General features: G+C 29.9%; 3 protein-coding genes across 4 annotated transcripts; 2 read left to right on the forward strand and 1 right to left on the reverse strand.

Moving 5' to 3' along the window:
• Positions 1-2,462: 2,462 nt before the first annotated feature.
• LOC105779824 (protein HHL1, chloroplastic) lies at positions 2,463-7,031 on the forward strand. Its single transcript, XM_012603765.2, has 5 exons — positions 2,463-2,842; positions 4,120-4,257; positions 5,318-5,404; positions 6,226-6,273; positions 6,891-7,031. The coding sequence occupies exons 1-5, from the start codon at positions 2,543-2,545 to the stop codon at positions 7,029-7,031; spliced, it is 714 nt and encodes a 237-aa protein (XP_012459219.1). The 5' UTR covers positions 2,463-2,542.
• Positions 7,032-9,587: 2,556 nt separating this feature from the next.
• Positions 9,588-10,926, forward strand: LOC105779825 (small heat shock protein, chloroplastic). The gene is made up of 2 exons (XM_012603766.2): positions 9,588-10,067; positions 10,406-10,926. The coding sequence occupies exons 1-2, from the start codon at positions 9,830-9,832 to the stop codon at positions 10,891-10,893; spliced, it is 726 nt and encodes a 241-aa protein (XP_012459220.1). The 5' UTR covers positions 9,588-9,829; the 3' UTR covers positions 10,894-10,926.
• A 1,482-nt stretch (positions 10,927-12,408) lies between these two features.
• Positions 12,409-16,354, reverse strand: LOC105779823 (E3 ubiquitin-protein ligase AIRP2). Of its 2 annotated transcripts, none has more exons than XM_052629354.1 (5): positions 16,005-16,354; positions 14,615-14,777; positions 13,835-13,901; positions 13,179-13,410; positions 12,409-13,101 (listed from the first exon to the last, which is right to left on the reverse strand). In XM_052629354.1, the coding sequence occupies exons 1-5, from the start codon at positions 16,085-16,087 to the stop codon at positions 12,891-12,893; spliced, it is 756 nt and encodes a 251-aa protein (XP_052485314.1). In that variant the 5' UTR covers positions 16,088-16,354; the 3' UTR covers positions 12,409-12,890. The 2 variants fall into 2 exon arrangements, with proteins under 2 accessions (XP_052485314.1, XP_012459215.1); XM_012603761.2 differs by having other exon boundaries at positions 12,409-13,098; positions 16,005-16,346.
• Between the last annotated feature and the right edge of the window lie 7,311 nt (positions 16,355-23,665).

The raw sequence follows: 23,665 nt of genomic DNA on the forward strand, positions 1-23,665 counted from the left end.
TCTGCAAAGGCTTTGCCCCAAAATGGTAAAATTTATTCTAAAAGTCCCTTGAAAAATTATAAAAATATAAATTTGTCTTTTAACTCTTAAGAATTTATAAATTTGTCCCTTGATATGATCTGCCTCGTCATTTCATCTCTATCAAAGGTTGTTGTATAGTTTCATGGTGTCCAATTACCTCGTGTCATTTTTCAACTTGCCAAAGTTTGAGCTATGGAATTTGTTAAATTAATGGCTAATCCAGGGAGGTTGACAACAGTCCCACCCCCTAATATGAAAAAAGTTATATTTAGCCCCTTTATAGTTTATAAAATTTTAAATTAGTAATGGTAAAATTATACTTTGACCCTCCTAAAAATGATAAAAATTTGATTTAATTCTTTAAAAAATTTTCTACCCCAAATTTTTTTTTGACTTCACCCTATATTAAACTATATATTATATATAAATACGTATTATTTTATATTTTTAACATTAATCTTATTATAGATTCTTATTATATCTGTTTTTTTATACAATGCCTAAAAATAATTATAGTCCCGTCCCCAACTCTTAAATAAAAAGATAATGCGTTTCAGCACACTTTAACCCACGTCCTCCTATCCTAGCAATAATGGCGATATCAATCGAACTAAAATGCGTATTATTTTCTTAAAAATCTAAAAAAAGAAAAGTATGGACCCACAATTTATTTTGTTTCATTACTAAAACTACTTCAACAATCCAATTTACAAATAAAATATTGGATTTTGAAACGCATTCGAATATTGTCAAAATCTATCTCATACACGTATTCATAAAAGAGTTTTTAAGTAAGTTAGACATATATTTTTAACTTTAAATATCTCAATCAATGATCTTATTTCGTCACGTAATGTTAATTGTTTAAAACAAAGGGTTATAACAACATTCAATTCCTAAATTTGGTAAAAAATTCAATTTAGTCCTTGATTTTTTTGTCCACATTTGTCCAAGAATTTGGCAACCTTTTTCCAATATATGACATGACACTCTAATATTGTACTACATCATCACTTAAGAGTTTATAATTTTAATTAAAAATTACTGAATTCATGAACTAATATGGATAAAAAAAGTTTAGGGATCAAATTGAAAAATTCTAAATTCAAAGACTAAACCATAAGGGATGTTTCCCACACAATCATACCAATTAGCTAGTCTACATATAGGTTATAAATAGAGATGTTCACGGGTTAAATTACACATACCATACATAGTCGTCTAAATTTGACTTAAAATATGAATTTCAAACTTTTCTAAACTCCTTTATATTTATAAATGACTAATCAAAGCACAGTCAAGTGGTTAACTATTTCAAAGTAGTGGATAATTTTAAAATTTTAAAATACCTAATTATACCTATTTTAATTTTAAATATTCTTTATTTTATTATAATTTTATCAATTAAGTATGTGTCACTTAATTTGTATAAATAATTGTGTGTATTTATACTTTTTTTTACTGTCGTTATATATATATATTGTTTTATTAAAATTTTAAACAAAATTTAACATATTTTAAAATAGTCGATTGGGTTTTAGTTGAATGACATGAACATTGTTGTTAATATAGAAAGATATGGGTTCGAGGGACTATAGGTAATTTTAGACATCGTGTAAAAAAAAGCAGATATGATCAGAACTTATGATGAGATTATTAAAAAAAACATGTTTTAAAATAGTTTATTAGAATATACCATATTAATTTTGATATGGTAGGAATTACTTAATATATAAAAAATAATAAATTACACTCAAGATCATTAAACTATTAGAAAGTTCACGTTTTGGTCATTTGACTTCAAAAAGTCACAAAATATCCTTAAACCATTTGAAATCTTTCGTTTAAGTCACTGAACTATTTGAAAGTTTTATTTAAGTCATTGGACTGTTAAGTTTTTTTTTAAGTTTGGATAGCGAGCTCCAAGCGATGATTCGACAATCTGTACGGTGTATCAGTACTCATGGATGGGTAAAAGAACATACCTTATATCCAAGTCGATTTGATAGTCAGTGTTGGAGATCGGACAATTCATGATGTTCAAAGTTGTTTCATAAAAAAACAACAACGACTTAAATTGGTGTAGATAGTACTAACGAAGAAGGCCATACAACAACGATTTTAACAGTCTGGTGACTTAGATGAAAACTTTCGAATAGTTCAATAGCCAAAACATAAATATACTAATAATTTAGTGACCTTAGGTGTAATTTCTCCTAAAATTAATATTTTCAAATGGGCCAGCCCGTTAAAAAGTTAGGGGTGGACGTTGTTAGGCTAACAATGTTAGCGGGATAAAACGCAGAGTTTCAAGAAAGAACTCTCATGCGTGCGACCCAAAATTCTTTCAACCAGTTAAACGGTGAACCGCCACGTGTCTGGCGGATATTCATTTTTATATTTTCCTCAGAAATTCTCAGAACGTGGATAAGATCCCTTCCACAAATGTAATCTCATCTCTTCTCTTCTTTTTATTTAGCATTTTACAACGAACAAAAAGGCAGTTTCATTTTCGAAAAGAATGGAGGTGGGAATGTCACTAAATGCACTTGTGAGGCTTCCGTTATCGAGTACTTCAAGAGCCCATCACGAACCTGTCGACGGGTTGGTGAAGCACTCGTTATTGAGCTCCAGAACGACGCCGTTGCGGTTGCCTCAGCAGACCCGGAGACGGCAACATGGAGGAGGGATGTTGGTGGTTGAAGCTAAAGGGAAGAAAGGAATGGCTGCTCGTCAATTCCAAAGGCCTCCACCTCCTCCTTTGCCTAAGATTGAAGACGATGGCAACCCTCGGTTTGTTATCTTCATACGCATGGCAAATGTTTGTTTCTATTCCTTACTGAAAAAAGTTCAGTTTTCTATTTTTTGTGTTTTTTTTTTCCTTTCATGGATTCTTGAAGTTACTGTGTTATTATGTTATTGTGTGTTAGCAAATTGACAAGCTAGACTAGATAGAACTATATAGTTGGTGCTAGGAGTGAACAAGATACTTATATTTACTTATTGAGGTTCAACTCTGTTCAATCATTATGGAGCTGAGCTCAAGCTCAAGTAGCTCGAGCTGTTGAACTGGTCGAATTTGAGTATTTTAATACTTTATTTGAGTAGCTTATCAGTTTAATGGAGCTTTTTTCTATTCTAGGAGTTCGAGTTTGAGCACTAATCATTGAGCTGGAAATCGAGCATGAGAGTTTAGCTTTAAACATGGAACTCGATTGAGCGTCTGTCGAGTTTCAGGCTTCGAGTTTCAAGTCAAACTTGAGCTCAAGCTTCTTATGGCTTGAGCTGTTGAACTGGTCGAATTTGAGTATACTAATACTTTATTTGTGTAGCTTATCAGCTTAGTCCAGCTTTTTTCTATGTTTAATGAGTATTGAGAAACTTCAATTTTGAACATTTAAACACGAGATCAAGTTAAAGCACTAATAATTGAGATTGAAATCGAGCATGAGAGTTGAGCTTTAAATGTGGAACTCGATTGAGCTTCTGTTGAGTTTCAAGCTTTGATTTTCAAGTCAAACTTGAGCTCAAGCTTCTTAGGGCTTGAGCTGTTGAAGTGGTCAAATTCGAGTATACTAATACTTTATCTGAGTACCTTATCAGCTTAATCCAGCCTTTTTCTATATTTAATGAGTATTGAAAAACTTCAATGTAAACATTTAAACACTGAATTCTAGCTCCAGTACTAATAATTGAGCTTGAAATTGAGCATGAGAGTTAACCTTTAAAATTGGAACTCAATTGAGCTTCTGTTGAGTTTTCTGTTGAGTTTCAACTTTCAAGCTTTGAATTTCAAATCAAACTTGATCTCGAGCTTAGCTTGGCTAGAATACACCCTTAGTTGGGGCCCAATATGGTTATGGTAAACTGATATTGTTTTAGCTTCTATGATAGTTGTAACTTGTAAGCCAGCTTTTGGTAGCTCAAAGTTTTAAACTCAAATTCATTATGATCTGCTAATCACATTGCGCTTTGGCATTGATTTTCCCAAGTCGGGACAAAAACAATCCAACGATATTTGTCTTGATGGTATGCATTGTTTTAATCTAAATTATAGCATAGCTACATTTTTCTTGACAAGTGAGACTCTTTGTGCAGGTTAATCTTTGGTACCCACTTAGTCTTATAACTGGTGGCACCACTGCTAAAATCATGGTTGCAGCAAAGGACAACTTCCTTGGAAAATACATCTACAAAGATACAATTGCTAGAAATCTCGCAGCAGTTATTTACAGAGTAAATTCTCTCTACCCTAACATTATCTCTTAATATCATTATTTTTTCCAAGAATTGAGAGTTGTTTAGTCTTTAGCTATCATTTTTTGGTTTCATTTGGAGTACTTGCCTTCTATACACTCTTTTGCTTTTATAAGTTCGAATTTTAGATGATTTTCTTTAGTTTTTTCGGGGCTAATGAATTTATTCTACTTTCTACAGTACTTTATAGGAACGGAGAATGCTATTATGTGTTGTGATCTTTAACTCTTTCAAGACAATTGCTATGCTTTTCTCGAATGTGTAGATAATGATATCCACTGTCACAAATGAAGACACTATGTTACCGCAGTATAAGTAAAGATTACTAAACTCGAGTTGAGAGTGTTAGTATTAAAAAAATGTCATGGACTCATTGAACCTGAACTTACCAGGTTTTTCAAAAGTTCTAATTTTGGCCCTTGTATTTGGCTACGCTGTAGGAAAAGAACTTAGTTCAGGGGCGGAGCCAGTGTGGTTGGCAGGGGCCCTGCCCCCCCTCCCCAAAGGAAAAATTTCATTAAAATGGTGAAATTGCCTTTTTGCTATCGTAAAAATATACAACTTAATTTCGCCCTCCCCCCCCCCCCAAAAAAAATATTTTTTTGGCTTCGCTACTTAGTTTCACACCTAGATTTTAATACTGAGCAACGAGCATTTATTACAGATTTGAAGTTTTTCTCATGTTAATGTTAATAGAATTCCAGCCAGTTTTAGCAGTAACGAATAACATTTATAAACTATGTTACTTGGATTAGGGTGTGATTGTGGAGAACAGGTATATATCTGACATGAATATATTCAATTTTTCCAAGATTTCCATTTTTATGGAGAGTCCTTGGAGGATCATAATTCTATATGCATGTTTAGATATACATCAGAAATGAAAAATGAAAAATCGAAGCACCGTAGCAGATGCATGTTTCATTTTACTTACCAAATATAACTTTCACATTTTGACTTTTTCTTAGTTAATTACTTTGCATTATTTTCAATCCAAGTTCTCAGGTTTTATTGATTACCTGCTCTTTTTTGCAAATAGGATGAGAAGGAGATACAAAAGACAGCATTTAAACAATTCCGGGTTTTGCAATCTGCTACTGAGTTCAGATATGGCTACAAACTTGTTGTAATGTTCCTTTTCCCTTATCTTATACCTTATAAGATTTAGTTCAGATTTGGTTTCTCACTTTATTATCTTCAACTATGTTACTTGGACTTGAACATAAATGTCAGATACATATATGTATCTAACTCAGATATGTTCATTTTTCTTTTTAAAGTTTCCATGTATTTGGAGCATCTTTGGAAGGCCATGTTCTCATACTCATGGATACTTGAACAAAAATGAAGAGTTGGAGTAGCATAGATTGTCAAAACTATTTGTTTGTGCCTCCTTATGATGAATATATTCATCTATGCTACTCTGACTCTTTATTTTTCTTAAGGGTAAACTATACAAGTAGTCATTCAATTGTTAGTAAATTTCTTTTTTGGTCACCCAACCATTCAATTTTGTCTGTTTTGGTCACCAGCTGGCTAGTGGTGGCAGCTTTTAAAATTCGAATAATAACAACTTTAACCCTTAACATTTATACATTATGTTAATTTAGTCTTGATTCTAAAAAATCTAACCCTCAACATTTGTAATTTGAGTGACCCAAAACGACAATTGAATAGTTGGGTGATCATTTTTTTATTTTTCATAATTAGGTGACAAAAAAAATACTAATAATTGGGTGACTACTAGTATAGTTTACCTTTTTCTTAAAATACATATGTTCGATACCGATGTTGGACACTTATCTAGACGTTGGTAGGAGGATACGACCTTCTATAAACATGCCAAATACTTGAAAAGAATTGAACATACCCATGCCTCACACTCAAGTCCGAGTAACATAGTAATTCACTGCTTCATTTTCTTGATCGTTTGCTGAAAATGTGCAGGAAAACGGTAATGTGAAATCTGCACTTTCTACCAATGATGTTATTGAGGTAAGCATATGAATTCCTTTTGTATCTATAATTCTAACTTATCAGTCTCTGTACTATATTGTATCATAATGATACTCCATGTAGGTGGCAGCCTATCCATGACCGGTTCAGGCTGTGGCTTGATTTGTTTTGTCCTCTTACCCAAACCGGTCTGAGAGCTTGTTTAACTGTCAAACAGGAATTAAATATTTGAAAATATTTATATATTTTATAATTAAATGTTCATGTCTGACATTCATATCCAATGCTTATCAGTCATGGATGTGGAGGGTGAAAGTATTATGGAGGCTCTTATACTAAAAATCGGATTGCACTTAATAATAAAAATAGCTGAAATTTTTAACAAAAATGACTAATTTTGCTCTTTGATCTAATGTATAGAGATTAATTTTCCCATTTTTGGAGTTAAGGGGACAAAATGCAATCTAGTTCCTAATACAAGGGCTTCTTAGAGATATGATTCTCCAAAGATAACTCAAACTACATGGAAATTTTGAAAGTGAAAATTTAAACAATCTCGTATTAGAAACATACTAATGTCTGACACTTGCTGATTCCGAGTAAGATAGCCCTTATCTACTTCTAACATATATATTTATGTTCCCAATGGAATTCAGCTTCCAACGCAAGACCAGCTTAAAACAGTCGTTGATAAAGTGAAAGACTTCTTTGGTGATGCAAAAGAGTCTTTTGGGAAGATAACATCACTAAGTTCTGCCACACCTGAATCAGAGGAAAAATCTACAGAAAAGGCCTAGTAAGTTTTCTCCACATTAGTACTTGGTATTAATCTTGCTTATGATTTCATTACCATTCTTATTGACCATGTTGTTCCGGCTCTGTTCTTTTCTTTTTGGTGAAGTTTCCATGTTTGATATCTATGTCCAACACATTTTCAGACTATGGGTGTTTAGGTGTATTCGACACGGATATATATTTATTGGGTTAAATCACTATTTGGGGTCTGAACTTGGCAACAATCTCTTTCACTAGGGTTTGAACTATTTTCTGGTCTAAGTTAGTCTCTGAACTTGGTAATTGTTCTCATATTGGAGCTTAAACTAGATAATTGTTTTTAAACTGGGGTTTGAACTCTTTTGTGTTCAAGTTAGTCCCTGAACTTTATGATTGTTCTCACATTGGGGTTTGAATAAGCAAAATGATTAGTTCCCAATGTGGGAACAATTGTTAAGTTCAGGGACTAATTTGGACAAAAATAATTTAGGCTCTAATGTGGGAACAGTTGCCTAGTTCAGGTACTAACTTGGACTAAAAAGAGTTCAGGTCCTAATGTTGGGAACAATTGTCAAATTCAGTGATTTAACCCATATGTATTCAAAAAGTATTTTTTATGCATTTGAAAGGTCATATTCTCATACTCCTAGAATTTCCTGATGTTCGAATGCGTTGGACATTGAGTGTCGCTGCACATAGATACTTCGAAGCAAAATGAGAAGTCATAGCTATATAAATTACTGGGATATGATATTTAAAAATACCCTCCAAAGAATATTCGTATTTGACATCCACACTTCAATTTTTTATGGAACTTTTTATCGAACTTTTTATTTTCATTTACTAGGGTTGAAGGTTGAGGAGAAGCTAGCCATTGGATTTGGATGCTTCATGTTTCAAAGCAAAAGTGATATTTAACACTCAAAATTTCTGCTCCAAAGTTTTGTTCATGGTTTTATATATGCTGTTTTTTATGGTGCACAATTCTTAACTTCAGAAGTGCCCAATAGTTTATTTTGCACATATTTTATGTATTTGTAGTGAATTACCACTATATATGGAATGAAATATCTAGTGGCCCATGCAAAACATTACATTGTGAGATGTTCTTTTTTAGGAGATCCATACCCAATTTACAACACATTACATTCAAAATTTTTAAATTCAAATTTTATTTTTATTTTGAAAGTTTTCAATAGAATTAAAATGTTAATATAAATTTTGAATTAATAGAATTAAATTATTATATGATAATCAAGTACAAAGATGTCTAAATTTATGAGTTGGTTTGGGTCAAGTTTTGTTAAAATTTTAAGCTTGCTTAGTCTGGAAAATGTGTTTAAAATTTTGTTCATTCTTAGTCCTTTGTTCCATTGGGATTATTATTTTATATTATTTTTATAAAAAGTTTAAAATATAATATATCAAAAATGTTAAAATATTAAAATAATCTTTTAACAAATTAAGAATAAATTTTAAAAATACTTATATTTAAATAACATTAAGATAAGCGTAACTTATTAAGATAAGCGTAACTTGACAAGTAAACGTCTTTAAAATAGTAGTAAAATTAATTATAAAATAAAATATGTACAATTTCCAAATAATAAGTAACATAACGAATGTTTGCAAAACAGTAAAAAAATAATAAGAAAATTGTAGTAAAACAGCAAGAAAATAACAAGAAAATAGTAGATCTTTTTTTATCTTTTTGCTAATTTGGCCGGGCTCAGGTAAAAAACATTAACCGAGGCTCGATGTATTTTTAAATAGGTCATATATTTTTGTCCAAATTTATTTTTCGAGTCTAAATTCTTATTCAAACTCTCTCCCTTTTTAAATAGGTCTTTAGATTGGGTCAGATGCCCAATTAATAAATAAATCTAGGGTCTGTTCTGCACTGCTTAAAAAAAATACTTCTGGCTTCAAAAACACTTTTGAAAGAAAAACTGTGCTAAACAAATTGATTTTGGCTGAAATTTTTAGCTTTTTAAAAGTGCTTTTCAAAAGCACTTCTGAAAAGTAGAAGCTAAAATTTTTAGTTTTTCTTCTCCCAAAAGCACTTTTAGTGTTTAATTACTTTTTCACCCTTCCAATAACATAGTACTTTCACTTTTTTTTTTGGTGGTTAATTACAAATGTGTTAAAATTATTAATTAAAATAAAAAAATATTTTTAAAATACTAATTACAAATATTTAATGGTTATATTTAAATATTTAAAATATAGTTTATATATTCTAATTAAATTTTATAAATAATTAATATTTCTTGCTTAAAAATATTTAAAATCTATATTTCATATATTAAAATATTAACAAGTTATAATAATTTCTTTTATATTCTTACTAAAATATAATAATATTAAGTAATTTAAATATTATTTAAATACATATTTGTTACTTGATAATAACGTGTTTAAAATGAACATTTTATTTCTCAAAAGCACTTTTTAACAGCAATTTTAAACATTCAAATTTTAAACTAAACTTTTTAAAAACAGTTTTAGACGGCACTTTTAAAATCCATGTATTGGCTTCAATATAATTAAAAATTAAGAAAAATATATTTTCATAAAAAAGTTCTGGACATACTCTCCCTTTGATAATAACCAGTGAAAACCTTATCCAACATGCGATTTCTGGAGAAATCTAGAAATATGAAACCCATTCCACCCTCCAAATCCTTCTCCAGAAATTTCCACTCTTCTCTTTAAAAATGGATTGAAATTCTATTGAACCTCAAATTTTCTCGCGTAATTTCTCCTCCAACCAAACAAAGCCCAAAAGAGAAAGTAAAACAGCGACACTTTCCAAGTGAAAATGGCTCAAGCGTTTTCAAATCTAAGCGTCTCTATCCCTTTTCCTTCATCGAATAGAGCCAGCAGCAATGCTTGTCGTCTTCTTCCCCGGAGATGTTTCGGTTGTAAGAGAAACAGCATCACGGCCATGGCGGCAGCGGGGGAGGGCAGAGACAACCTTGATCACTTGCAGAGAGTTACTAAAGAAGATCGTAGCTCCCAATATAACAGGAAAAGGGTTGGCCCTGTTGCACCAGTAGGTATGTTAGCTCTGAGTTTTGATTTAAAATTAAACAAAAAAGTCATGAAAAATCAAACTCAATTTCACTGCTTGAGTTTTTCGAAATTATTTGTTTGTATAATTATTTTAAATATTTTTTAATTTTTTTAAAATAAAATATTTATTTTAATATAATAAAAATAAAAACTAATTAAAAATCATATAAAAAATTGATTTTAGGTTTGAGTTTCCCCAATTGAAAGTAGTAATTTATTTTTATTATTAATTTATTTTTTATTAAAATTAAGAATTTTTAATACTAATTTATGAGCACTAATTCATTTTACTGATTTTTTTTTTCTTATAATACAAAATCAGGCTTATGGGACAGGTTCCCAACAGCAAGAACAGTACAACAAATGATGGAAACAATGGAGAGAATAATGGAAGACCCTTTCGCATACTCCGGCACTTGGCCATCGCCATTACCGACCGAAACCGACGGCTATAGCCGAGGCCGAACACCGTGGGAGATCATAGAAGGAGACGGTGAGTACAAAATGCGGTTCGACATGCCGGGGATGACCAGAGACGACGTTAAAGTTTGGGTCGAAGATAAAATGTTGGTCGTAAAAGCCGAGAAAAAGTTGAATAAGAAGAACGCTAATGGCGGAATTGGCCGTGGCGGCGAATACGAAGATGATGAATGGTCCGCAAAAAGCTATGGGAAATATAGTAGTAGGATTGCATTGCCTGAAAATGTTGTGTTTGAGAAAATTACAGCTGAGGTAAAAGATGGGGTCCTGTATATAAATATCCCAAAAGGTGATAATAACGGTAGGGTTTTGGATATTAATGTAGAATGATTTTATAAATATAATTTTCCACAATTAGATTTATTTTGGTATTTATTTTTTTATTTTGTACTTAAATTTAATAATTAAAACTTATTTTTCAAATTATGGCATTTGAAAATTTAAAAATTATATAAATTTTCGGTGATAATATGGTTCAATCTCGGAATATCATATTTAATGTTTTAATAACTGAATTGGTGGTTAAATAGGTCAAACTATCGATTTTAATTCAATTAGTTTGATCGTTGGACCAATAACAGTTAAATAAATAATTAAAATTCATTAAAGATAAAAATTTATTAAATCAATTCAATTTGTTCGATTGTTGATTTTTGTCTCGATTTTTTTATTTTTATCAACTTCAAGTAGTTTATGAGGTAATTGGTTCAACTCCTTTATTTGGATTGTTATATCGATTAATTCTCGATTTGTCTAATCCGATCTTATTTCAGTAACACCGGTCAAATAATTAAATCTTAACAGAATTCTAGTTTATGGACCAAAAGGGACATGAAAAAGTACAAATACAAAAAATAAACCCATATTCAAGCGTGAAAAATTATATTATCCTAAATTATTTTAGGTTTATAAAATTCTAAGATCGAAAGGGGTTCAAAAAACTATTTTCTAGTTTTTAAGGGGTCGAAATTTTTTTTTTAACTTTAAAAAAAAAAAAAAAAGAAATACCAATTTTTAAGGGTCTAAATTTTTTTCACCAACTTTTAAGGGACTTCAATTTTTTTTTCTCCAACTCTTAAGAAACCTAATACCTCATTTTATTGTTTTGCTTAAGGCCCAAAAATGTCAAAAACGGGCTGGTTGGCATTGGCATTGTTGTCAGTACAGAAGGACGTATATTCAAATGCGCTGAAACGTATTATCCCATTATTTAAGGGTTGAAGAAGGGCTATTGATAGTTTTAAACATTATATTAGAATATAAAAAGATTAAAAATTGTAATGCTACACTCATATGAAAAAGAGTAAATCAATATGTATATATATATATATATATGTATACCAACAAGTATATAAGCATACAATCATTTGCTTGGTGTAAAAGTATAACAAAATTGAGACACTGCAGAATCTTAACTTACAACCTTGGATTCATTGTTTTCTAACAATCCAAGTAAACAATTATATGCTCGAAATTACCATATATTTTATTTACATATAAATAAATATAATTGAGGTATATTTGTATGTATGTATCTTACAAGGGCGAAGTTAGGAAATTGTTGTAGGGACCAAAATGAATAAAAGATTAGGGTAAAATGTAATTTTACCATTATATTAACTTGTAATTTTCTAAAATTAAAAGAAGTATATAAAGAATTTTTCATTTTGGGCTAAAATCACTGTCTAACCCCTTCCTTCACTCCTGGTATAATATATGAGGTTTTTTTTTAAATATCGAAAAATTTAAAACGATACATCCATCAAATACGGTATTAACTTAAATACATAACAAATTCATTTTGAGAAAGATTCCATAGTATCGTCAATATAATCCTCTAAAAACTTTTTAAATACACGAAAAAACTTTAAAAAATTAAATATATTCGTGTCAAGTACAAACTAGAATCTGAATACTCAAACCCGAACCCGAGTCCAAATAACATAATAGGACTTCATTGATGAGGCATAAATTTCAATGTAATAATTATATAGCTCTATATTTTTTCCATTACAACACTCAGGTTCCAAAAAACAACTGAGTTGAATGCCAATAATACCCTTTTATTTTCAAATTTTCATATATTTCATCCTCTATATAAATATTTCAGGTTGTTCTATATAGACTAACCTACTTGCTTGTTCCGAAACCCTCGAGACCCAAGATCGGTATCTAAGAACTATATACAGCAGCCGTTGAATAGACCGTCGAGAAAGTTCCGATCAATAAGCTCGGACCTCTTCCCTCCTACTGGATTGTATGTACAATGGGCAGACGATGGCATTTTTTTACGTTTTCGATGGTTCGATACGCTTTCCGTTTCGTAGTTAGATCATGTAATCGGATACATATGGTTGTGTCTCGGGCATTACGAGAGGAAGCTTTTCGATGTAGATGTATAGGCGCCACAAGTTCTCTTTCGCGAGCGTAACCATGTCGATTACATCATTGCAACTCGTTAGTACCCAAAGATCTTTCGAACTCACTCTCTTTAAACTACCACGGCAAAAAGGGCACGATTGCGAACGTCTGTTCCTGCTAGTCCGATTTAACCGTAAGTAATCTCGAAATAGAACGAACTCAAATTAGCTAAAGTGGGAGAAACCGGGGAATACCATTCGTGGAAGCAATCAACGCACAAGGCGTGACCACAATCAGGAAGAACCATTTTCGTACAATTCTCCATGCATATGCCGCATTCGTCGTCTCTCTCTGAATCTTTATCGGGAATCCTCTTGTGGTCTTCAAGTTTCTTCCGGCTCGAAACTTCCGTGCATCGGCCTTTCTTGTTATCTTCAGATTCGATAAATTCGTCTCCGAGTTGTCTTAGCAAAGGATAAATAACAGCTGCAAATGGTGTTCCAATAAGTACATTGAAAAATTAAGTTGCTTAAAATATGCTCGAAGCCCGTATATTTTTATTTTTAAGAATTTAGTCATTTTACTTTTCGGATTTCAAAATTCAAGTTCAACTGTTAACGCTATTAAAATTATTTTGTTAAATTCAAGTTTATTACAATGTAATTTTTTTAATTACATGACTACTAAGTGAATATTTTTTAATTTCAAAATGTTACATCAACAAATTTAACAAAAAGCTTTAACGGTGTCAACAACTGGACTTGAATTTTGAAATATGAAAAGTAGATAGACTAAATTCCTAAAAATAAAAGTACAGTGACTAAATTCTAGATTTATAAAAAGTATAGGGACTTATAGCATATATTAACCAATTAACTAAAAAAGAGAAAACAGCTGAGTAAAAACATACCATAAAATTCCTTTAGAGTTGCTTTTTTATCTTTGGAGGATAAAGCTGGCATTCCATCAACATATGCCTAGCAAATAACACAAATCGAAAAAAAAAAACCGATTTAATCGACCAATCCTATATTTTAATCGACTAACCAATCGATCTAAACTGAATTAACATCGGTTGGTTACGTTTGTTAAACCCATTTTCTCGGCTTAGTTAGAAAATGGACCAAATGACTTGATTGACCAATCTCATACTTTAATCGATTAACTGATTAACTCAAGTCTTAACCGATTTAACCGAACCAACTTAATATTGGTCATTTATTTTTTCTTTTTAAAAATCTTAATTTCGAGGTTTTGAAACTTTTACAGAAGCTTTATCGTCCTCTCTGTTTTCAGTATTATTTTACTTTTAATTTTTACTTTTAAAAGTTATCAAACAACATTCTAATTATTTAAATTTAGTTATATAAGATTTGACGTGTCATTTAACAGTTAAGTTAATGAGTTTAATAATGAAAGGACCTGATTGATATAATTAAAACATTTTAAAATTTAGAGATCAATATAGTATGTGAACAATAGTTTAAGGATGTCCGGTGTAATTAACTCATAAAAACACGATTAAGCCAGTTGCTTGGGTTATGAAGAACCGTAACTGCTTACGAGAAACCAAGTTAACTACCACAACCAACTTAACCAAACCGACTCGACCCATGGCTATCTATTGCTCACCCCTAACCATACCATCACGAATATTTCAAGAAAAACGAAGAATTTCGTAAAAACTCACCTTGTATACAAGGATGTGGAGAAGGCCTAAATAACTGGGAAGGGTATCGGTACAACTATAATCCATCCATTCAATCAAAAACAAGATGAAAGGTGCAAAAGGACTATAAGATAGTCTCATTTGGTAGCAACTCCCACCATAATCTCTTGGTAGAGCAGCTGCCCTGCAATTTTCAACCCCACAAAAAAATCTCAACCAAATTAAAATTCAAAAAACCCTAATTATGAGGGGTGAATCTAGAAAAAAAATTATTGGGGAAATTATAATTTTTTTGTGAAATTAAAGTGTAATTTTATCTTGCATTAACTTATGATTTCATCGCTTTTGAGGGGACTAAAAGACAATTTTATACATAGTAACTTGTGATTTCATAACTTTTTTTTTTTTGGAGAGTCGTATACATAGTAACTTTTAATTTTGTTATTTATTAGGGACTAAAAGATAATTTTTCCATTTGAGGGGGTCAAGGCACCTGTCTGCCCCCTTTAAATTTCATCTAGTCCTAAACAATCATTTTACTTTGATCAAATTAAGGTTCGATCAAAATTAAATAATCAAATTACGTCAAATTAAAATAGAAAACTAAATTCCAAAATTAAGTATAATAGAAGGACTAAAATCATAATTTTTCCTTTTCATTTCCAGTGGAACAATCCAACAGTTCAGAAAAATCTATATAAATATTTTAACCAAAATAGTTAATTACGACTAAACAGTTCATAATTCTCCTTTGGTCAAATTATGGCTTTAGTCCACATTTTAATTTAGCATAATTTGGTCCTTGTAAATTTTTTCTAGACGTCAATTCTAAGTCGTCCCGGGTATTTTAAGAAAATCAAAGTCAAACATTTTAACAATAAGAGTTAACTCGGTATTAATTATTTGGACTAATTAATTAATGTTATTATAAAATTAAAGGACCAAATTATGTCAAATAAAAATACAGAACTAAATTCCAAATTTGAGTATAATAGAAGGACTAAAATCACAATATGACCTTTTCATTTCCAAAAATCAACTAGGTCAGAGAAATCCATGTAAAATTACGTCAACTATTTCGACTAGTAAATTACCAAATTCCAGTTTAAATTCCAATTTTGAGCATAATAACAAAAGGACCAAAATCACAATTTGACCCTTTTCTTTTCAAATGAAAAAGGAAATCAAAGGAGTTCATAAAAGAAACCCAATCTCCAGAAAAACAAGAACTGATATAAAAACGAGTCCATTGATAAATAAACATAAAGCAAACCAAACCAATGAAAATCAAATGCCCAGAAACAGAAAATTTCAGAACAAAGCAAGAATGAAAATGGGTTCTAAAAAAAAATCATATTCATGAACCATAAAAATTTATAAAAATTACCAAAAAAAAAATAAGAAAACTTACAAGCTATTAGCATGCTGTATATCAGCTTCAAGAGCTTTAAGAGATTCTCTAAAAGAAGACTTATTTGCCTGATTTTGCAACATTTTTTTTTTATGTTTAGCACAAAAAGAAGGATGATGAAAAAAAAAACAAAAAACAAAAGCGATGGGGTCTTAATGGGGTTTGAAGGGAACAATGGAATTTGGTGGACTTTTTAAAAAAGGAAAGGAAGAGAGAGATTGCTTAGTGATGAAACCTTTTGATATTTGAAGAAAAAGAAAGGGATATATCTTGTTTTATGTACTGAAAAATCCTTTCTTTGCCTTCATTATTTTCCTTAATTGCAAACTTTTGGGGGAGGTCTTTCCCATTTATGGTGTGTTAGCCAAGCTTGACCTTTGCCTAGTTGGGTTCCTTTATTAATATTTTAGCTTATTAAGGGTGGACGTGGACAAAGACACTGGTAAAGGTACGGGTACGAGTCAGTCTTAGGATGAGTTTGGATGAGCGGTGCGTTTAATTACGGTTAGTGTAAAAACAGCGGTGGCGGTGAGATTAGATACTGTAGCGATACTGTAGCGTGAGACAAAAAATAAGCTAAACGCACCGCACCGCACCTAATTGCCCGTCCAAACCCACCCTTTGCATTGAGTTGATAGTTCTATTTTATTAAAATTTTAAATCGAGTCAACGAAATTGTTTAAGTTAACTTAAAATTTTAAGCATGTCAAATTAAAATTTTGATATATTATAACTAATTACATATTGGAACACATAAATTTGAAATTATATATATTTAAAAACTTTTTCAAAGCAAAATAATAATAAATAAAATATTTTAATATGATAAACTTGAATAATTAATTAACTTATTTAGTCCCAAAATTGTTATTTTATGAAATTTTAAAAATTTTAATTTTTTTATATTTTCTTTAGAATTTTTTAATTTTTTTAAATATAAATTTTGGAATTTTTATAAATATTTTTAATTTTAAATATTATTTTGAATTTTTTAAAATTATTAATTTGTAATTTTTATTGAGAAAGACCAATTTGTTCATTTTTTAAATTGACTGAGTCCAAAGGGGTATTTTCACCAATCTATTATTCGAATTGTAAAGTTCAACTCGACTTGAACTCGAAACTCAAATTACTTATTCGAGTTAACTCGAATTACTCAAAATTCGAAAAAGAAAATTCAATTTTTCGATATCGAATCGAGTTTTGCTCGCCTCTAGGTAGAGGTGTCTACGATGGGGTTAGATTATAAATATCATAAATACTTTATCTAAATTTAGACTATGTAGTAAATATATTTATGCATGAGGATGTGGATTCATGTATGCTTAAGTGAGTTTTATTTTCCTATTTAAAGGTTGGAAGGAAGTTACGAGTAATTTTAAGTTTTGTATATAAAAATAAATAAATAGCTTTATTAAAAGCTTATGTAAGAGATGAGTTAAGCTTTTTGTTAAAGTGGAGGAAAAGCATCAATAGAAATCATATTGCATATTGCCTCTTTTATTCAAAAATATGAGTAAATTAATTCTCTAGAATAGATTAAAGAGTAATTTGATCATTTCATCAAAAAGTTTATCCATTTTATTTTTAAAATCGGTATGACTAACAAAATAATCACATAGTAATATATGACATGGCACGTGTACCTTATGTTGATGTATAGTGACCAATTTTTAATGGTAGAAATTGATGGAAATTTTATTGAAAGGACAAATTTGCTCTTTGGTCAAATATAAAATGACTAAATTGTCTTTGTTTTAGTAGAATAGGCAAAATGTAATTTAACACCTAGTACAATAGTCTTCACGGTAAAACTCGAATTGTTCAATGAATTCAATGGATTTCAAATTGATCAGCTCTAAATTGAATGGATTTTTTGTTGTTGAAAAAAAACGGATGTAGGCGGAGCAAATAGATTTTGTCTTTTGGACAGTGGATACGGGATGGTAATGATAATTACTTATCTCATTCACTATATCATTTACCATTTTATCTTTATATATATAACATGTCATGGAAAATTGGTATAATTTGATGTTTAAAAATTCTTAAAAGAATTATATTTAAATATTTACTTATTTTTAAAAATATTGAAAATATTAAATATGGGTAATAAAAATTAAATTGAAGCGAAGGAGGGTGGATGGAAATGAAGATGGATGCATCTAACATCTATGAATGTGATAGTGGTTTTCAAAGTTACAAATCCATAGTGAAGCAGGGCGGGTGATGGAGTAGAGTAGACCTGTCCATGGGCCGGACGGCCCGACCCGGCCCGACGGCCCGCCCAAAATATGGGAGGATTTGGGTATATGGGCTTGGGAAAATTTTTAAGCCCGTTTAAAAAATAGGCCGGGCCTCGGGCAAGATTTTTTTGGCCCGGGCCCAGCCTGGCCCGAAAAATATTAAATATATATTTTATTTTTAAAATATAATAGTTTTTTTTATTTTAAGTTTATTTACTTTCATTTCCTTGACTAGTGTTACAAAATAATAATAATAAAACATCAAGTTTGTTTTACTAATCAAATGTTAGATTTTGCTACAACAATTAATACAATTAATAATTTGATAAATTTACTAATCAAATGTTAGATTTTATTACAACAATTAATAAAATTAATACAATTAATAATTTGATAAATTTACTAATCAAATGTTAGATTTTATTGCAACAATTAATACAATTAACAATTAATAATTTGATAATTTTACTAACAATTAATTTTAATAACAATTAGTTTTAATTTTATTAAAAAAATAATTTTAATTTTAATTAAAAACGGGTCGGGCCGGGCTTGGGCAAAATCTCAGGCCCATATTTCGGGCCGGGCCCGGGCCTAGTAAAGGGGCTGAAAATTTTTTACTCGAACCCAGCCCGGCCCGGCCCGGCCCATGGACAGGTCTAGAGTAGAGCGTGTCAATTGTAAAGCAGTGATGGATTTAGCACTATCCACCCTTGCCGTCACCACCACCCCGTTATGTTACTATCCTTGATGATGGGGTTAGACTATAAATATCACACATATTTTATTTAGATTTAGATTATTGAATAAATATATTTATTAAAAGTTTATGTACGAGATGAATTAAGCTTATGGTCACCCAATTATTGGTAAATTTCTTTTTTGGTCATCCAATTATGAAAAGTTTCAAATGGTCACCCAATTATTCGATTTTTTTGTCACCGATCATTAAATGGCTGAAATTCACACATTGTGTAATTTGTTTTTGTTTTTTTTCCCAATGTTTCTTTTCTTTATGACCCTTCACCTAAAAAGCTAAGAAAAACACAAATCTATCAACTAAATTTGTTGGGAAGTATACAAAAAATGGAAACACCAAAAACTCTAAGATCATAACTTTTATATTTTTCTCGTTCTTTTAAAATTAACCCACAATATCACAAACAAAATAAAACTGCAAAAAGAAAAGACCAAATTACACAATGTGTAAATGTTAAGAGTTAATGTTTTGGAAGCAAGATTAAATTGACACAATATATAAATGTTGAGCGTTGAAGTTGTTATTATATCAATTTTACAAGTTATCATGTTATATTTCCTTTGGTAATTTAATGATGGATAACCAAAAAGAAATATTTAAATAGTTGAATAACTAAAAAAATACTAATAGTTAAGTGACCACTAATGTAATTTACCCAAAACAGTAAATTTGTCAATTATAAAAGTTAACATTGATTTAATTCATCAATCTAAATAATTCGTAAGTGATCTTAAATCATAAATAGTATTGGTATTATTGTCGGTGCAAGAATATATGAGTTCGTATGCGTTAAAACACATTATACTCCTATTTAAGGGTTATGGGTAGTTCTAGGCTTTATATATATATATATATATATATATATATATATATATAACACTTTTTTAGTATACTACACCTAAGACGCCCCTATTATAAGGATATAATCAAATTAGTCCATCTATTATTAAATTGATCAATTTAGTCTTTATACTATTAAAAGAATCGAATAAGGTCAAATTGGAATCTAGTTAATATTTATTGTATAAAAATATCATTTATTGTTTAACATAGTTAATATATTTAAAGTTTTTTATGGTTTTGTAAATAAAATCTTTTGTTTGGAATTGAACTATAATTGATAGAAACAATTTTCAATACATTTTTATACATTAAATGTTAAATCTGTTACAATTTGGACTTATTTAATTCTTTTAATAGTACAGGACTAAATTGATACATTTAATAATAGAGACTAATTTAATAGTCCCTAAAATACAGGGATTTCTCAACTACTTTAACAATTTTTTATATATAGTATTTATCTTAATTCTTATATTATAATTATATTTAAAACTTTATGTATTTATATATTTTATATGAGGATAGTTTTAAACGATAAATCGGAATTGAATTGTAAATTTTTGAAAGATTAAATAATAATTTTATCAATATTTAAAATACGTGCTCGAGGAAAGGAAGATCCAAAGCCCTAGCTTGCACCCTATCACTGGCAAACCGTAAAGGTGGCCATGAGTGCCTCGGCCCCAAAAAATTAAAAAAAAAATCTTAAAATTTATTGAAATTTTAATATCTCCCTCAAATTTTTTTCGAAAATTTTCACTATATCTTTTAATTTCTTCGAATATGGGTAATTTCTTCGGCGGTTTGCCAGCGCGTAGATCTCGAAAAATTATTCGAAATCAAAAAAAAATTTGTCTCAATCGAACAACTGAGCCAAAAGTTATGGCATTTCAAAGTTTTCCAAGCTAAAAAACATAAATTGTTCATGCCACGTCAGCAAATCGCGTCCTCGAGGGCCCGATTTCCTTCCACGTCAGCAAGTCGCGCTGACGTGGACGCGATTTCCTGGCGCGTACCCTGACATCGCGCTGACGTGGACGCGATTTCGCGGAAAATAGACCATTCCGGTAAATAATTAAATAGTTGGCCCATTTCGGTAAATTTTGAAGAAAAAAAAAAGACTTTTATTAGTAAATTACCCAAAATTTTAATTAAGCTATTTTAATTTTTTTTTTCTAAAATTCTCATTAATTTCACAAAAATTTTAATTAAAACCTCAATTTTAAAAAAAAAATCTCATTGAACTCCTAAATTTTTTGAAAGATTTAATTATACACTCCAAAACTTAATCCCAAAAGCTGCTACTGCAACTGGTATCCTCTCTACTTGACATATATTTATAATTTTTATGATAAATAGTTAAGTTCAATTTTAACTTTGAAAATTGGGTTAATAAATTATTATGGTTTTAAAAATTAACCCAAATCTCAATTAAAATTTCATATATTCCGATTGGTTTGGCTCATGAATTTTTTTATATTAAAATAAATAATATATTTTATTTTTAATTTCATTATAGGTTCGTATTTTTGATATAATGTCTAAAACTACTCATAGTCCCTCCACAACCTTTAAATAAGAGGGTAATGCGCTTCAGTGTACTCGAACCTACGTCTTCTTGCACTGATAACAATATCGATGCCAATCGAACTAAGACTCTATCAATATATATTTTATTTATTTGTCACTCATTTAAAAATTAGATTTATTTTTATATAAAAAACAGAATTAAAAAAAATTAATTATTGCTGAGTTGGTTTTGCTCTGGATATGAAAATGACATAATTGATGTATACAGAATTAGCTGGTTTTAATTTAGACAATTGGGACTTCCGTGGCCGCCATGATTTCACCTAATCACTTGCCCTTCGCCGTAAGCCCATAAATACTCCCTTGACATTCATCTTTGTAAAATAATGGTTTTATTTGTAAATTGGTGCCTGAACTATAACCCAATTTTCGAATTGGTATTTGAAGGCTTCTTTTAGTCAGAAATGATAATTAAACTATTAATTTCACCTAGAAAGTATACTTTGCGTTGTAGTTGGTGCTTAAATGTTGAGGCTAAAATTGTTTAATTTTTTAGAATTAAGACTAAATTTACAAAACATGTAAACATCGAGTGCTAAGTTTGTTATTATACCAATCAAAATTATGTACAATTGACAAAAGATATTAACATTGAGATTAATTATCCTTTGTTGGTCACTTTAATAATTGACAAAGATTAAATTACTACATTTTTTGAAAAAATCAATTTGCTTAATTTCAAATTAAAAATACTATAAAATTTTGTTACCTTAAACTTTCAATTTTACTTTTAACACTTAATTTTAAATTTATCCCGGCTAAATAAGCATAATCTTAACTAAAACCTATTTTAGGAATTAATGAAGTGGGTGTATTTCTTATGTATATTTAGATTCCTTTTTAAGTATTGCAATTTGCGTTGATTGAGTCTCAAGCTCGATTAGTATGGGCATTGTTGTCAATGCAGGAGGACGTGAGTTCGAGTGTATTGAAGCACATTATCCTCCTATTTATGGGTTGGAGCCTGGAGGGAGGCTAGAAATAATTCTAGACATTGTATCAAAAAGAGCAGGTATGATTATAAAATAAAATAAAACAAAATATTGCATATGGTCCATTAGCTTGATGCTAATTGGCATAGAGTGGATAATTTTGCCAAACAAAAACAACTCCACGACCACAAAAACAACTCTGTTACAGTTTGGATTTATATAATTCTTTTTAATAGCATAAGGATGAAATTGATCTATTTAATAATAGAGAGATTAGTTTGATTTAATCTCTATGATATAAGGACCTCTCAGGTGCTTTAACTAATTTAAATTGTATATAAAATCGAATTAATCGAGTTTTAACTTAGTTGATATTTTTGCTATTGCATCAATTTAGAAATCATTAGTTTGAATGTACTTAAGTTCGTAATTTCCTTATTTATTTTTTAATAGTTGTCTGTTGTACTATAACTTTTTTTTATTAGTATCCCGATTCAAATTATAATAATAAAACAAATTAGGCATACTCAAAGTTGCCCCCAGTTATCAATTTGGTACCTGAAGTTTCTAAACGTGATACTCGTTATCACAATCGTTAACAACGTTACACAAAAAAAAAAAAGAAGCTGACTTGGCACTCTCACAACGTGCCACATCATACAATTTTTTACCCACTAAGCTTTTAAAATTTTCTAGTATTCATCTTTATTTATTTTATTTTTTTTTTCAAAATTAAAGTTACAATCAAAGCCAAACATTATTTATAATTTATAAGTATTGAACCAAATAAGTAACCCAACCTTAAACTAACTAATTATAACTCGAATAAATATGAAGGAGAACCACGTGTTTTTATAAAACTTAATATATATTTTATTTATTTTCTTTTAAATATTAATTAAAAAAAGGAAGCAATTTCTTAATTGAATTTAATAAAAAAATTGTCAATATATTAAGGGTAAACTATCAAAATAGTCACTTTTGTTTTCCTCAGATTACATTTTAGTAATTTATATTTAAAATGTTACGTTTTAGTCACGATATCCTGTTGTAACATTTTAGTCACTGAGTGTTAATTGCCATTAACGGTATAACGGTAAGCTAACGTGGCATGCTAAATCATCATTTCAAATGAAAATTTTAGGTTAAATTATACAATTGGTCCCTATATTTTTTCGTTTTGAGCAATTTGATTTCTTTATTTTACGTTAAAAGAGATGGAGAAGGGAGGAAAATAGAGGGAAGAGTAGAAGAGAATGAAAAGAAAAAAAATTTAAAAGAACATAAAAG

The sequence above is a fragment of the Gossypium raimondii genome, chromosome 4, assembly GCF_025698545.1.
Source record: "Gossypium raimondii isolate GPD5lz chromosome 4, ASM2569854v1, whole genome shotgun sequence".
Taxonomy (NCBI): domain Eukaryota; kingdom Viridiplantae; phylum Streptophyta; class Magnoliopsida; order Malvales; family Malvaceae; genus Gossypium; species Gossypium raimondii.

Coding starts and splice junctions, on each gene's coding strand:
- LOC105779824 (XM_012603765.2), top strand. CDS start 2,543: ATGGAGGTGGGAATGTCACTAAATGCACTTGTGAGGCTTCCGTTATCG. Junction 2,843..4,119: donor TCTTCATACGCATGGCAAAT/GTTTGTTTCTAT, acceptor CTCTTTGTGCAG/GTTAATCTTTGGTACCCACT. Junction 6,274..6,890: donor CTACCAATGATGTTATTGAG/GTAAGCATATGA, acceptor AATGGAATTCAG/CTTCCAACGCAAGACCAGCT.
- LOC105779825 (XM_012603766.2), top strand. CDS start 9,830: ATGGCTCAAGCGTTTTCAAATCTAAGCGTCTCTATCCCTTTTCCTTCA. Junction 10,068..10,405: donor TGGCCCTGTTGCACCAGTAG/GTATGTTAGCTC, acceptor ATACAAAATCAG/GCTTATGGGACAGGTTCCCA.
- LOC105779823 (XM_052629354.1), bottom strand. CDS start 16,087: ATGTTGCAAAATCAGGCAAATAAGTCTTCTTTTAGAGAATCTCTTAAA. Junction 13,411..13,834: donor AACTCTAAAGGAATTTTATG/GTATGTTTTTAC, acceptor CACCATTTGCAG/CTGTTATTTATCCTTTGCTA. Junction 13,102..13,178: donor GTTGATTGCTTCCACGAATG/GTATTCCCCGGT, acceptor AAATCGGACTAG/CAGGAACAGACGTTCGCAAT.